Source organism: Anolis carolinensis, chromosome 4 (genome assembly GCF_035594765.1).
Source record: "Anolis carolinensis isolate JA03-04 chromosome 4, rAnoCar3.1.pri, whole genome shotgun sequence".
NCBI classification, from domain to species: Eukaryota; Metazoa; Chordata; class Lepidosauria; order Squamata; family Dactyloidae; genus Anolis; species Anolis carolinensis.
In genome coordinates this window covers 123,383,632-123,400,335 of record NC_085844.1, presented here as the reverse complement: position 1 = coordinate 123,400,335, position 16,704 = coordinate 123,383,632, and the positions used below count along the sequence as shown (strand labels likewise).

General features: G+C 41.9%; 1 protein-coding gene across 1 annotated transcript in view; it reads left to right on the top strand.

Annotated features, from left to right (window-relative positions):
* Positions 1-5,726: 5,726 nt before the first annotated feature.
* adtrp (androgen dependent TFPI regulating protein) overlaps positions 5,727-16,704 on the top strand; it is a 36,082-nt gene continuing 25,104 nt past the window's right edge. The window contains exons 1-2 of the mRNA XM_003223566.4: positions 5,727-6,184; positions 16,390-16,524. Of these exons, the coding sequence (XP_003223614.2) occupies positions 6,026-6,184; positions 16,390-16,524 (294 nt within the window). The 5' untranslated portion in view covers positions 5,727-6,025. The remainder of the gene's footprint in view (positions 6,185-16,389; positions 16,525-16,704) is intronic.

Here is a 16,704-nt window from a genome sequence, read left to right as displayed (position 1 = left end):
GTAATTTACAAAGCCTGGCAAATTCTACTTAAGAACATATGGGGACAGCCTGTACAAACATTGATCTCTTGGATTGGATCCATTACTTAAACTGTACATTATACTAACTCCTATTAGCGGGTCATATATAGATTTGCAGGAAATATTCAGAACAAAGGCTCATATGTGGCAAGTTTGATAGGCTGTAGAACAGTGGTGGGAAACAAAAGTTGTTCCAAAAGTTGTTGAATTCCAGTTCCAAGAATCCTTAGTTTCAAACATCCTGTTCCCAGCATCCAATGGTCATGGATGCTGGGAATAGCAATTCAACAAACTCTGGAAGTGTTGTCAAAGGCTTTCATGGCCAGAATCACTGGGTTGCTGTGAATTTTCCAGGCTGTATGGCCATGTTCTAGAAGCCTTCTCTCCTGACATTTCACCCACATCTGTGGCAGGCATCCCCAGAGGTTGTGGGATCTGTTGGAAACTAGGCAAGTAAGGTTTATATATCTGTGGAATGTCTAGGATGGGAGAAAGAACTCGTGTTTGTTTGAGGCAAGCGTGGATGTTGCAATTGGACACATTGATTAATAGAATACAGAGTAGCCATTGAAATCCACAAGCATGTGGACAATTTCAACAGAAAGGAGGAAACCATGAAAATGAACAAAATCTGGCTACCAGTATTTTTTTAAAAAAAAACTCTAGAATTAGGACAGTCAATAAAGAATAACACTCAAAAACAGGGGAATCCCAGACAAGAAACAATCAGGGCCAGCTAATCACCTCCCAACAAAGGATTGCCCCAGGCAGGAAGCAATCGTGCCTCGAAGCTGTAAGGCTATTCAATGCTAATCAAGGTGGTCAATTACACCATTCACACCTGCCTTCAACAGACAAAGAGTTCTTTCTTCCACCCTGGATCTTCCACAGATATATAAACCCCACTGGCCTAGTTTCTAACAGAGCTCATAACCTCTGAGGATGCTTGCCATGGGTGTGGGCAAAACGTCAGGAAGGAATGCTTCTTTCTGGAAAATGGTCATACAGCCCGGAAAACTCACAGCAACCCAATCTCTGGAAGGCTGTGCAATTCCTACCTCAGTTGTTAAGGTACAGAAAGGTAAAATGTACCGTCATGATATCCAGAGCATTGTACAATTGTTTTAAGTGCAACATAGTTGTTAAAAGTGAAGCCACAGAACTGCTATGTAAAGCTCTATACCTACCAAATACACAATCAAATAACTATTTTTGGAGAGCTCCTTTCCTCTTCCATGAAGCCTCTGCCATTGTCTCAGTTCTTCATTGTCTTCTCTCTCTGTCTCACTCTCTCTCTCTTGGCAGCATTGTCATTTTTAGCTCCTGACTCGGGGAGAAATCCTCTCTGTGGAAGTTAATGTGATTAAGCAAACAAGCATCTAAGCAGCAGCTCAGTTAAGAAAAAAGATCCAACAACAACCTTAAGCTACACTTTGTCCCTTCTGCTGCCCTTTGATGTTTACACTGACTCAAGACTTAGGGAAAATGCATGCCATAAAGCAGAAATACACCTGTAATCTCCAAACAACTATCATGTCAGACTACACAGAGAAGCCATTGAAATCCACAAGTATGTGGAGAACTTCAACAGAAAGTAGGAAACCATGAAAATGAACAAAATCTGGCTACCAGTATTAAAAAACTAAAAAACCAGAACAGTAAACAAGAAGCAACACTCTGAAAACAGAGGAGTTCCAGACATGAATCAAACAGGGGCAGCTAACGACTCTGAATAAAGGATTCCCCCAGGCAGGAAGAAGCCAGGAGATGAAGCTATTCAATGTTAATTAAGGTGATTAACTACAACATTCACACTGGCCTCCAACTGACAAGAGTTCTTCTCTCACCCTAGACTTTCCACGGATATATATATAAACCTTCCTTGCTTAGTTTCTCAATACCTCACAACCTCTGAGGATGCCTGCCATAGATGTGGGTGAAACGTCAGGAGAGAATACTTCTGCAACATGGCCATACAGCCCGGAAAACATACAACAACCCCAATCTCCATATATTAAATCCCATGTGGTGTAGTAGTTTGAGCATTAGACTATGACTCTGGAGGCTAGGGTTCGAATCCCCATTCAACGATGGCTGAGTTTTTTTTCGTGTCAGGAGCAACTTGAGATACTGCAAGTCACTTCTGGAGTGAGAGAATTGGCCATCTGTAAGGACGTTGCCCAGGGGACGCCCGGATGTTTGATGTTTTACCATCCTTGTGGGAGGCTTCTCTCATGGATTTCAGTGGCTTCTCTGTTCATTTTCATGGTTTCCTCCTTTCTGTTGAAATTGTCCATGTGCTTGTGGATTTCAATGGCTTCTCTGTGTAGTCTGACATGGTGTTTGTTAGAGTGGTCCAGCATTTCTGTGTTCTCAAATAATATGCTGTGTCCAGGTTGGTTCATCAAGTGCTCTGCTATGGCTGTCTTCTCTGGTTGAGTTAGTCTGCAGTGCCTTTCATGTTCCTTGATTCATGTTTGAGCAATGCTGCATTTGGTGGCCCCTATGAATTGTAAATGGAATTATTTTATATATACAGTAGAGTCTCAGCTTATCCAACACTACTCGCTTATCCAACGTCTGGATTATCCAACGCATTTTTTGAGTCAATGTTTTCAATATATATGATATTTTGGTGCTAAATTTTCGTAAATACAGTAATTACTACATTAGCTTTATTGCGCATTGACTACTTTGACAGAAAAAGTAGTTCAATGCGCAATAATGCTATGTAGTAATTACTGTATTTACGAATTTAGCACCAAAATATCACTATATATTGAAAACATTGACTCAAAAATGCGTTGGATAATCCAGAACGTTGGATAAGCGAGTGTTGGATAAGTGAGACTCTACTGTATGTTTATATTGTAAGCCACCCTAAGTCCCCCTTTTGGGATGAGAAGAGTGGGGTAGAAATGTTGTAATAAATAAAATCAAGAAATATGTAGACTTGTCCACAGCTACATGGTATACGGTAGACTCCTGCAGAATCTACCATATATATACCTACACACACAGAGATACCTACCTAAAAACTCCAACCATAACCCAAGTCAAATAGGAAACCCAATTAAAGCCCTGGCAGACCATGCAAAAAGAATCTGTGAACCCCATCTCCTCCAAGGTGAACTGAACCACCTAAACTGGGCTCTACCGGCCAATGGAGACTTCACTACAGACATCAGAAGAGCTGCAAGGCCAAGAACAAGCCAAGAGAGGAAAGACTAAGGGCCCTTCCACATAGACCTATATCCTAGAATATCAAGGCAGAAAATCCTACAATAAGTGCTTTGAACTGGGTTATCTGAGTCCACACTCAGATAATGTGGGATTTTCTGCCTCGATATTCTGGGATACAGGGCTGTGTAGAAGGGTCCAAAGATCCACCCAGAAGAAAAGTGTTCGTACCATATACATCAAGGGAACCACTGACCGCATAGGGAAGCTGATGAAGAAACACAGCCTACAGACTATCTACGGACCCACTAAGAAAATCCAACAAATGCTACATTCAGCAAAGGACAAGAGGGATCCTCTCACCTCTGCAGGAATCTACCATATACCATAAAGCTGTGGACAAGTCTACAGAGGGACCACCAAACACAGCATTTCCCAGACACGAATTAAGGAACATGAAAGGCACTGCAGACTAATCCAACCAGAGAAGTCAGCCATAGTAAAGCACTCGATGACCCAACCTGGACACAGTATATTATTTGAGAACACAGAAATGCTGGATCACTCTAACAACCTCCATGTGAGATAACACAGAGAAACCATTGAAACCCACAAAGCATGTGGTCAATTTCAACAGAAAGAAGGAAACCATGAAAAAGAACAAAATCTGGCTACCAATATTGAAAAAACTCTAAAATCAGGACAGTAAATAAAGAACAACACTCTGAAAACAGGGGAAATCCAGATATGAAACAATCATAACAACTCGCAACAGGCCCATAGCCAGGATTTTGATTCGGGAGAGGCTGGGATTTTGGTTGGGGGGGGGGGGGGGGGGCTAAGTCTGGGTGAGAGAGGATCTACCCTAGCAAACCTTTGGTATCATTATCCCAATACCCCCATGCATATGGGATATATTGAGCACGGTGATCAGATCATGATATGAATAAACATAACAGTTTAAATAATAAATGTAAGGCCTTCTCGTGGACCACTCTGAAAATTTCGGGGGGGGGGGGGGGTAGGAGCTGAAGCCCCACAAGCCCCCCCCCCCGGCTACATGCCTGACTCGCAACAAAGGATTCCCCCAAGCAGGAATCAGCCAGGCCTTGAAGCTGTGTGGCTTTTCAATGCTAATCAAGATGATCAATTGCAACATTCACACCAGCCTTCAACAGACAAGAGTTCTTTCTTCCACCCTGGACCTTCCACAGATATATAAACCTCCCTTGACTAGTTTCCAACAGACCTAGCAACCTCTGAGGATGCCTGTCATAGATGTGGGAGAAACGTCAGGAGAGAATGCTTCTGGAACATAGCCGGAAAACTCACAGCAATCCAGTGATTCCGGCCTTTGACAACACAATTACATGGATGCCACACTGCCTTGCTTATACAGTGTAGATCACGGATGGGCAAACTTAGTAAAGGTAAAGGTTTCCCCTGACGTTAAATCCAGTCATGTCTGACTCTGGGGGTTGGTGCTCATCTCCATTTCTAAGCCGAAGAGCCGGCGTTGTCCGTAGACACCTCCAAGGTCATGTGGCTGCATGACTGCATGGAGCGCCGTTACCTTCCCGCCGGAGTGGTACCTATTGATCTACTCATATTGGCATGTTTTTGAAATGCTAGGTTGGCAGAAGCTGGAGCTAACAGCGGTCGCTCACACCGCTCCCGGGGTTTGAACTTGGGACCTTTCGGTCTGCAAGTTCAGCAGCTCAGTGCTTTAACACACTTCGCCACCGGGGTTCCTTAACCTTCAAGTTTTTTTTTTTCCGTGTCAGGAGCAACCAGAGTTGCTTCTGGAGTGAGAGAATTGGCCGTCTGCAAGGACGTTGCCCAGGGGATGCCCGGATGTTTTGATGTTTACCATCCTTGTGGGAGGCTTCTCTCATGTCCCCGCATGGAGCTGGAGCTGATAGAGGGAGCTCATCCACGCTCCCTGGAGCCCCCAGATGGCCTAGTGGATTAAGTTACTTGAAGGTTGGGTTGCTGACCTGAAAGCTGCCAGGTTCGAATCCCACCTGGGGAGAGTGCGGATGAGCTCCCTCTATCAGCTCTAGCTCCATGCGGGGATATGAGAGAAGCCTCCCACAGGATTGTAAAACATCAAAACATCCGGGCGTTCCCTGGGCAACGTCCTTGCAGACGGCCAATTCTCTCACTCCAGAAGTGACTCAAGTTGCTCCTGACACGAAAAAAATAAAATAAAAATCCATGCTCTCTCCGAGTGGGATTCGAACCTGGCAGCGTTCAGGTTACAAGGCTTTAATCACAATCCAGTGATTCCGGCCTTTGACAACACAATTACATGGATGCCACACTGCCTTGATTATTCAGTGTAGATTAGGCATAGACAAACTTGGTTGTTAGGAATTGTGGGATTTGAAGTCTAAAACATGTGGAGATCTGAAGTCTGCCCATGTCTGGTGTAGATGCACCCAAAGCATGCCAGCCAGTCACTCCTGCTTTCGACCCTCCCCTCCTTTTTTACAATGCAGATCCGACAGACAGAGGAGAAGAGAGGCGAGAGGCCAAGCAGGTTTGGAGCAGGACTGGCATCTTCCCCTCTTGTGCCTCCGAGTTGCGCAAACTCCTCCCCGCCCCGTAGAAAACCACCCAAATTTATGTAACTTGGGAACTAATCTTCCCTAATCTTGAGCGAGGCATGTTATAATCCGCCGAAAAGAAGGCCGCTTTATGCGAGCGCCGAGGTGGAGCAATGCGAGGCAACAAAAGAGGCGTGGGGAGGGCGGAAGGGAAGGAGGCAAAGGTCGCTCGGCCGGGCGCTCAAAACCCGGGTTGAGCGGCTCTCGGGAGAGCCATGAAGACCTCCGGGATCTTCTTCTTCCACGGCCTGGGCCTGGCCTGGTACGCCTACCTGGTCTACGCCATCAGCCTCATCACCAAGAAGAACGTGGAGAAGCCCTCCGACGTCTTAGCCTACGGCGGGCAGTGGAAGTTTCTCACCGTCCTCAACCTGGTAAGCAAAGAGGCGGGAACGTGAACACGCTCTCCCAGTTTGACCCCACTCCAGCTGCCATCGCTCAATGCTATAGAGTGCTGGGATTGGTCGCTTTGTCGGATATTTCCTCTACTAAACTCAGGATTCTATAGACAGGCGTGGAGCCCCGGTGGCCTAGGGGATAAAAGCCTCGTGACTTGAAGGTTGGGTTGCTGACCTGAAGGCTGCCAGGTTCGAATCCCACCCGGGGAGAGAGCGCGGATGAGCTCCCTCTATCAGCTCCAGCTCCATGCCGGGACATAAGAGAAACTTCCCACAAGGATGGTAAAACATCAAAACAACCGGGCGTCCCCTTGGTAACGTCCTTGCATATGGCCAATTAAGCAACTCCGGTTGCTTCTGACACGAATATATCTATATACAGTAGAATCTCACTTGTCCAACACTCGCTTATCCAACATTCTGGATTATCTAACGCATTTTTGTAGTCAATGTTTTCGATACATCGTGATATTTTGATGCTAAATTCGTAAATACAGTAATTACTGCATAGCATTACTGCATATTGAACTACTTTTTCTGTCAGATTTGTTGTATAACATGATGTTTTGGTGCTTAATTTGTAAAATCATAACCTAATTTGTTGTTTAATAGGCTTTTCCTTAATCTCTCCTTATTATCCAACATATTCGCTTATCCAACGTTCTGCCGGCCCGTTTATGTTGGATAAGTGAGACTCTACTGTATATAAAAGAGTGATGGCATCACGGCGACGCACAAAACAACAAAACTACAGGCCCCGCAACCTCGAAATTTGACAACACAACCCATCATCCACGCCTCTAGGTTGATACAACAAAAAGAAAAGAAAAATAAAGTCCTAATTAGATAGAGAGGAATAATTGCTTTTATCCAATTGCTGCCAGTTAGAAGGCTACGCTCCTCCAACTTGGTCTCCTAGCAACCCAATAAAAAATAATAAAAAACACTAAAAAATTGATACAATAAAATACTATAATAACAGAAAATAACTAAAAATAATACAAGAAAATAATAAAATATAATAAATAAAAATATAACTTACAATAAAATTAATTAAAAAAATGCAAATAACGTCAAATAAAAATTACACAACAATTTTTAACCAATACCACCACCACTTTGCCACAGCAACGCGTGGCCGGGCACAGCTAGTCTATATATAGAGAGACAGGCAGGTGAAGTCCAACCACTCTCATTCTCTATATCAGGCATCCTCAGAGGTTGGAAACTAGGCAAGTGGGGTTTATATATCTCTGGAATGTTCAGGGTGGGAGAAAGAACTCTTTTCTGTCTGAGGCAAGTGCGAATGTTGCACTTGATCACCTTGATTAGCATTGAATAGTTCCTGCCTGGGGGAATACTCTGTTGGGAGGTGTTAACTGGCCCTCATTGTTTGGAATTCCCCTGTCTTCTGAGTGTTGTTTTTTATTTACTATCCTGAATTTAGAGTTTTTAAATACAGCGGAGTCTCACTTATCCAAGCTAAACGGGCCGGCAGATCCTTGGATCAGCGAATATCTTGGATAATAAGGAGGGATTAAGGAAGAGCCTATTAAACATCAAATTAGGTTATGATTTTACAAATTAAGCACCAAAACATCATGTTATACAACAAATTTGACAGAAAAAGTAGTTCAATACGCAGTGATGTTATGATGTAATTACTGTATTTATGAATTTAGCACCAAAATATCATGATACAGTAGAGTCTCACTTATCCAACATAAACGGGCTGGCAGAACGTTGGATAAGCGAATATGTTGGATAATAAGGAGATATTAAGGAGAAGCCTATTAAACATCAAATTAGGTTATGATTTTACAAATTAAGCACCAAAAACATCATGTTATACAACAAATTTGACAGAAAAAGTAGTTCAATATGCAGTAATGTTATGTAGTAATTACTGTGTTTACGAATTTAGCACTAAAATATCACGATGTATGAAAAATATTGACTACAAAAATGCATTGGATAATCCAGAACCTTGGATAAGCGAGACTCTACTGTGCTGGTATCCAGATTTTGTTCATTTTCATGGTTTCCTCCTTTCTGTTGAAATTGTCCACATGTATGTGGATTTCAAGGGCTTCTCTGTGTTGTCTGACATGGTAGTTGTTAGTGTTGTCCAGCATTTCTGTGTTCTCAAATAATATACTGTGTCCAGGTTAGTTTATCAACTGCTCTGCTATGGCTGACTTCCCTGGTTGAGCTAATCTGCAGTGTTTTTAATGTTCCTTGATTCGTGTTTTCACAATGCTGTAAACTTGTCCACAACAAAGGACTCCCCCAGGCAGGAAGTAGCCAAGCTTTGAAGCTGCAATGCTATTCAATGCTAATCAAGGTGATCAATAACAACAATCGCACTTGCTTCCAGCACATAAGAGTTCTTTCTCCCACCCTGGACTTTCTGCAGATATACAGTGTATTACGTTGTTGTTTATTTTGTTTGGGCCTCTGCCCTATGTAAGCCACCCCGAGTCCCCGCGGGGAGATGGTGACGGATATAAATAAAGTTTTATTATTATTATTATTATTATTATTCCCTCACTACTTTACGGATTCGCTTTTTTGCGGTATTTCAATCAACTCTAAAATAATATTATAAATAATAAAATATTACAATTTACAGCCTAAGGATGGGAGGAAGGAGAAGCCAAAGGGAGAAAAAAGGAGCCCAAGCAGCAACGGGAGGAGAAGGAGGCGATTTATCAACACACAATTGGTTGATAAAGACTTAAAATAGTGTATAACTACTAAAATAATGTATAAATATTAAAATAAATATAGTGTCCCTACTTTGCGGTTTTTCACTTATTGTGGGTGGTCCTGGAACCTAACCCCCGCAATGAGGGAACACTGTAAACCTGCCTTGCCTAGTTTCCAACAGGCATCACAACCTCTGAGGATGCCTGCCATAGATGTGAGTGAAACATCAGGAGAGAATGCTTCTGGAACATGGCCATACATCCCAAAAAATTCAGAGCAACCCAATGATTCTGTTCATGAAAACCTTCGACAATACATCTCTCATGTTTCTATAGCACTGAGACATGGTAGTTAAAGTGGTATGAAACTGTATCAATTATTCGGCGCAGATGCACTCTCTTTATGAGGCATCCTGTGAGTGTTGCGTCAAACTGCTTTCATTTTCTTTAACTCTTAAATAGTAATATGCAGTGAGTTCCAAATGAATAATGTGAATTAATTCAGGGTTCTGTGGTTTCCAGGCTGTATGGCCGTGTGCTATCAGCTTTTTCTCCTGACATTTTCCCAGCATCTGTGGCTGTCATCTTCAGAGGAGCCACAGATGCTACAACAACAACAACAGCAGCAGCAGTCCCGTCTACCTGTGGGCTCAGGGTGGCTCACAGACATAAAAGGGCAAATATTCAATGCCTTTTCAAATATTCAATTCAATACCTTTAATAAATAAGTAAGGTAAAGGTTTCCCCTGACGTTAAGTCCAGTCATGTCTGACTCTGGGGGTTGGTCTCATCTCCATTTCTAAGCCGAAGAGCCGGCGTTGTCCGTAGACACCTCCAAGGTCATGTGGCCGGCATGACTGCATGGAGCGCAGTACAATTTAAATAAAATGCAGTTTAAATAGTATAAAACAAATAGTTTTTAAATCCATAATGACCATCCTATAAAACACATTAAAACAACATCATTAAAGGGGAAATTTAAAAGTATTTCACATTTCATAAGGCCATGTATTCAATCATTCATTTCACCATACGCTTGCGAACATAGGAAGAAAATGTAGGCAAAAATCAGGAGAAAATGCTGCTAGGGCATGGCTATACAGCCTGGACACTACACAACACTCCAGTAATTCCAGCCATGAAAGCCTTCAACAATATAATGCTAATAGGTGAGCTTTTGAGACAACATTTTCGAATTGGAGTCAACTCAAAGGTACATAGAATAGAATAACTTTACTGCCATTGTATATCATACAGCAAAATTAAATGCCATTCCCAATCACATTGTGGAGCCCCTAGTGGCGCAGTGGATTAAACCACTGAGCTGCTGACTGAAAGGTGAGTGGTTCGAATCCTGGGAGTGGGGTGAGCTCCCGCTGTTAGCCCCAGCTTTTGCCAACCTAGCAGTTAAAAAACATGCAAATGTGCGTAGTTCAATAGGTACCACTCCGGTGGGAAGGTAATGCTGCTCCATGCAGTTATGCTGGCCACATGACCTTGGAGGTGTCTACGGACAATGCCGGCTTTTCGGCTTAGAAATGGAGATATGAGCACCAACCTCCAGATTGGGACACAACTAGACTTAATGTCAGGGGAAAAAATTTATTTTTATGAATCACATTATATATGTATATATGCACCCTTTCAAGTTCTAATCGCTATCACACAACTCCTAATACCATATCAGTTCAATATAGTCACAGCTCTAGGATAAAAGCTATTTCTCAGCCTATTTGTCCTTGTTTTTATCATCCTATATTGTCTGCCAGATGGTAATTAAGCAAAAAAAAATATATATCCAGGCTGAGATGGCTCCTTAAGAATATTTTGAGCTTTTTAAAAACAGAAGGAATTATAAAGTTCTTCCAAATTGGGGCGAGAGCAAAAACTTTATACAGAAAATGCACTCCTTTCCCAGTGCACACTCTCCTCAAAGAACATAGTCAATAGATGCCATAGGGCACCTATGAGGACACTTCTAGACTAGGAATACATGTATGCTTTCCTAATGCATTATGTTATATGTGACATCAAGTCAGCTCGGATTTATGGTGACCCTAGTGTAGATGCACCCTGTGTGGCTTTGAGTTATTTCAGATATATGGTGACCCCAAATAGGGATTTCTTGGCAGAATTTGTTTGCCCTTGGTGCCTTCTGAGGCTGAAAGAGTTCGACTTGCCCAAGGTCACCCAACAGTTTGAACCCGCTTCAACTGCCATGGCTCAATGCTATCAAATGTTGGGATTTGTAGTTTTGTGAGCGCACATCGGAGGCATAACAAACTACCAACCTCAGATTCATGCAGCATTAAACCATGACAATTGAAGTGGTACCAAACTGCTATCATTTTGCAACTTCTTTTGACATCTTGCCTTTTAACTTCTTGGTCTGAAGGGCCATGCAATGGCTAGGGAAGAAGGAAAAATATTGCAGGCACTGAATTAAAGTCTATTCACACTGCAGTTTTACCATCAAGTTATTTTGGATTTATGGGATCCCAAAGAGGGAGATATCGCCGGGTTTTCTTGGCAGAATTGGCTCAAAGGGGATTTGCCTTTCTTTCCCAGAGGCTGAGAACATGTGACTTATCCAAGTGGGTTCCATGTTCAAGTGGGGATAATATGTAGAACCCTGACGTCCCAATGTCCTAGTGCAACATGCAATTCTGGGGTTTGTACTTTGCTTAGAGGTATTAAATGAGCTTTCCGGTTGAAAATTCTGAATACCTCTCCTTAAACTTTAAATTCTAGCTTCCATGGAATGGAGCTATGCCAGTGAAAGTGGTATCATAGTGATATAATTGCGTAGTGTGAAAGATATCTTAGTTAATGCAGGTGAGAACTGGAAAATTCACTTTTAGATTTGGGAATTAGGAGTTCTTAGCCATCAATACAGATACAGGGGGCCCTTTGGTATCTGCTGGGGTTTGGTAGTGAAATCCATGCATGTTCAAGTTCCATTATATAAAATAGTGTATATAATGGTGTGTGTGTGTGTGTGTGTATGTATGCGTACATAATATGTGTGTGTGTGTGTACATACACACACATATGTATTCAACTATATAAAATGGCAAAATCAAGATTTGGAATTGTTTTTGAATATTTTCAAGCTGCAGATGGTTGAATCAGTTGATACAGAGGAAAGACTTGCTGTAGAATTGATATCACTATGTAATAAAGTGTTATTGAAGGCTTTCATGGCTGGAATCACTGGGCTGCTGTGAGTTTTCCGGTCTGTATGGCCATGTTCCAGAAGCATTCTCTCCTGACATTTCACCCACATCTATGGCAGGCATCCTCAGAGGTTGTGAAGTCTCACAACCTCGCAACCTCTGAGGATGCCTGCCATAGATGTGGGCAAAACGTCAAGAGATAATGCTTCTGGAACATGGCTATACAGACTGGAAAAGTCACAGCAACCCAAACTATGTAACAAAACTTGAAAAAAATCTGTTCCTGGTTTGTGTTATTTCTTGTTTAACTGTGGGGTACTTACTTTGAAAGCAGTTGTTATACTCCAAAAACTTCATTTTTGTGGCTGTCACAAACTATGTTGAATTGGTTTGAGACTTGATGAGATATTCGTTGAAAAGCTATAACAAAATGTGCTGCAGGATGTCCTGCAAAAACAACTGTTTTTGCAGTTTCATACACCTTTTCCATGTTTTTATGATAGAAGTAGGAAATGGCATTTATAACCCAGGAACAACAATTGTGTTGCATAGAGCCCTTCCAGACAGGCCCTATATCCCAGGATCCAATCCCAAGTTTTCTGTTTATCCCAGATTATTTGGCAGTGCGTATTTATATAATCCAGTTTAAAGCCGAAAACCTGGGATCAGATCCTGGCATATAGGGGCTGTCTGGAAGGGCCCATAGCGTAACTGAAAACCATCCAGAAATAATAATTAAAAAACAGGTGGTGGAAGCAGAGGAATCAGCTTTGAAGTTCTGATGCTCAGAGATAGTAACCCATATGGTAGGATGTATAGGCAACATACCATGTGGGTTTGGGTCCAGGTTACGTACAGGATCCCCTTCTCCCATACAATCCACCCATGACACTTAAGCTCTCTGCAGGGCAGCTACTCCAACCAGCCAGAACCTGACTGGCAACTGTCATTATCTTTTCATCATCTGCCCCAAGACTGTGGAGTGACCTGGAAGAGGTCAGAATGTAAGACAAAATTGAAGACTCATCTCTTCTAGCAGACCCACCCAGTCAATTTTAACTTGTTTTAATGATGTAGTATCTTGCCTTGAACTGCAGGGAGAAATGGGTAATACATTATTATTATTATTATTATTATTATTATTATTATTATTATTATTATTCAAAAACTCTAAATTCAGGGCAGTAAATAAAGAACAACACTCTGACAACAGGGGAATTCCAGACAGGAAACAATCAGACCCAGCTAACACCTCCCAACAAAGGATTCCCCCTGGCAGGAAGCAGACAGGCTTTGAAGCTGCCAGGCTATTTATTGCTAATCAAGGTGGCCAATTGCAACATTCTCACCTGCCTCTAACAGATAAGAGTTTTTCTCCCATTCTGGATCTTGCACAGATATATAAACTCCACTTGCCTAGGTTTCAACAGACCTCCCAACCTCTGAGGATGCCTGCCATAGATGTAGGTGAAATGTCAGGAGAGAATGCTTCTGGAACATGGCCATATAGGCAGGAAAATTCACAGCAACGTATTATTATTATTATTATTATTATTATTATTATTATTATTATTATTATTATTATTATTAGTGCAGTTTAAGGGGACCAGCATTGTTAATCTGTTGGTGCAGATGTGTGATAGACCAATTTGACAAAATATATAAATGTATGCATTTAAAAAATTATGTTGGAGTGCCATCCCCTTTAAGAAATCAATCCTAGCACATCTGAATAGTTTTAACTTGCAAAATACAAGTGCCTTGCTTTTGATTTAGATTTTTACAAGCTGGAAGGAAAGGAGCAATATGCATTGCTCCAGCTATTATTGAATTGCAGCTCCTAACATTCCTTGCCATTTCCTATGCCAGCTATTGTTGCTGGGAACTACAATCTGATAATATCTGAAGATTTATATTTTGCCCACCCTTGATCATAAATTTGTGGGGCACATTTCTGCAGTATAAGATACAAAACCATGTTCTACTCAGCATGGTTCTTTATGGAATACTTCAGTCCCTGGAGTATTAGTAGGAAAGAAAGATACAATGAACACAAATATGGCAATCTCTGAACACTATAGGAAACAACATGGCATAGTAACCTTCGATGGGTGAAAACTTGGGGCTATGTCCGTTCTTATTGTTATTTAAAGCTAACTGTATTGTTTTATCTATCTTTGTAAACCGCTCCTTGCCAAATTGGGAGTAGCGGTATACAAGTCCAATAAATAAATAAATAGTAGTTTGTGCATTGAACTACGACTCTGAAAAACCAGGGGTTAGTTCCCTACTTGGCCATGTAAAACCCACTGAATTATCTTGGGTGATTTGTACACTTTCAGCCCCTCCAAAACGGTGATAGGTTTGTTTTAGGAAATAACTTGAAGCCACATCCAGGGACTAACCAGGGCTAACCAGGAGGCAATGCCCTAATTTTGCCTTTCCCAGCTATGCCCTTCACTTCTATTCATAATGAGCCCTTTGCTTTGGGGATTGAATAAAACAAAAATACAACTGCATTACATATTTTACTTGGTAAAACAATTGTGAGAATCGTGGCCTTCCAGATGTTGAAGGCCCGCATGTTCTTCATCATCATCGACGATCACTCGTATCCGAGTAGAATGGCCTTCCAAGTGTAGGATCTTGGTGGTGGGTCCATAGGTGGCTATGGAGACTTATTCTTGACCCGCATGTTCTTCCACAGTGAGGACATCAGTTTCCAGGTGGAAGATGGTTCTGGTCAGGGTTGGCTTGATGCACCTTCCTCTTGACGCATTTCTTCCTTTCGCCCTCCATTCGTGCCTCTTCGAATTCCACAGCACTGTTGGTAACAGCTGACCGCCAGTTAGAGTGCTCAAGAACCAGGGCTTTCCATTTCTCAGTGTCTATGCAGGAGCCGTGGTGGTGCAATGAGATAAACCCTTGTGCTGGCTGAACAGCTGACCTTAAGGTCGGGTTGCTAACCTTAAGGTTTCCGGTTCGAATCCACGAGATGAGGTGAGCTCCTGTCTGTCAGCTCTAGCTTGCGGGGACATGAGAGAAGCCTCCCAGCAGAATGGTAACACATTCGGGCATCCCCTGGGCAACGTCTCTGTAGATGGCCAATTCTCTCACACCAAAAGCAACTTGCAGTATGTTCTCAAATACTTCCTGACATGATAAATAATTGTCTATGCCGCAGTTTTTAAGGCAACCTTAACTCTGCTTAGATCCCTAGATCAGATGGGATCTGATATCTTTAGGGCAGTGGTTCTTAACCTGTGGGTCCCCAGATGTTTTGGCCTTCAACACGCAGAAATCCTAACAGCTAGTAAACTGGATGGGATTTCTGGGAGTTGTAGGCCAAAGCACCTGGGGACCCACAGGTTGAGAACCACTGGTTTGGGACATTTAGGTCTATATAGGAGGCTAAAACCAACCTTAACCCTGCTTAGATACCTAGATCAGATGGGATCTGATGTCTTTAGAGCATTTAGGTTTATATAGGAGGCAATGCCCTAATTTTGCCTTTCCCAGCTATGCCCTTCACTTCTATTCATAATGAGCCATTTGCTTTGGGGATTGAATAAAACAAAAATAAAACTACATAACATATTTTACTTGGTAAAACAATTGTGAGAATCGTGGCCCTCCAGATGTTGAATCGTAGCTTCCAGCAGCCTGAACCAGCATAACCAATGTTGAAAGATGGAGTTCAACAGCATCTTGGAGGGCTGCACAATTCCCACCCATGTAGAAAAGGTTAACATTATATACTACTTTCCCAGTGTGTTGCTTGTGGTTTTCCTGTAACATTTTTGTGTTTGAGTGTATTTGGTAATAACGGTCTCTTTGCTACAGTATTTCTGTGGTATTTTCTCTTGATGGCTTTGTTTTCTGGTGATGGTCTCTCATGTTTTCCTTTATGCTGTTTGCAAATGGCCAGTCCTGAACTCTTGTCACTAATAATTTCTGTATTGCTGAATTGCTTGCATATAATTTACATTATTTTATGGATGTTATTTCTCTCACTCTGCAATTCATGGATCTTTGCACATTCAGGCAAAAGACAACAGCTTAGTCTTATAAAACCTTCCTTAAGCCCATTAAACAAGGCGGTGTTAAAGTTTACTAACCAAATTAATGTATTAAAACATTTTGGGTAAATGAGATAAGATGTAGTCAGTGGCAATTTTCAATGAGCTGGTTCATGGCTCATCCTGAAAATGACTCTCTTGGGAACAAGAGTGGGAGTTTGTTGAGGTGCGTACAATTAAACCTGATCAAGATCTGCTCATTGCTTTAATCAATTTAGGCTTTTCAGGCCGTTTTCTATGGAGTCTCCATGCTTACTGATGCATTTGTACTAATGAAGAAACATCGAATTGCGAAGTCCATGTTTTCCTTCAGAGACCTGCTTTTTGGTGGCCTGGCTTTTCCTCTGTCTATGGTAAGTTACAACAAAACAGAATAATCATTGTTAGAGTATTATTACATGTATTACGTAGAGATTATTTTGAGCTTGTGAGTATGCCTTAAATCGGGTGGACAGTGATCAGGGATACAATTGCTCACTCAACAGCCAAATCTTGGAAGGTTACAGCCAATACTGCTTCCCACACCTTAAACT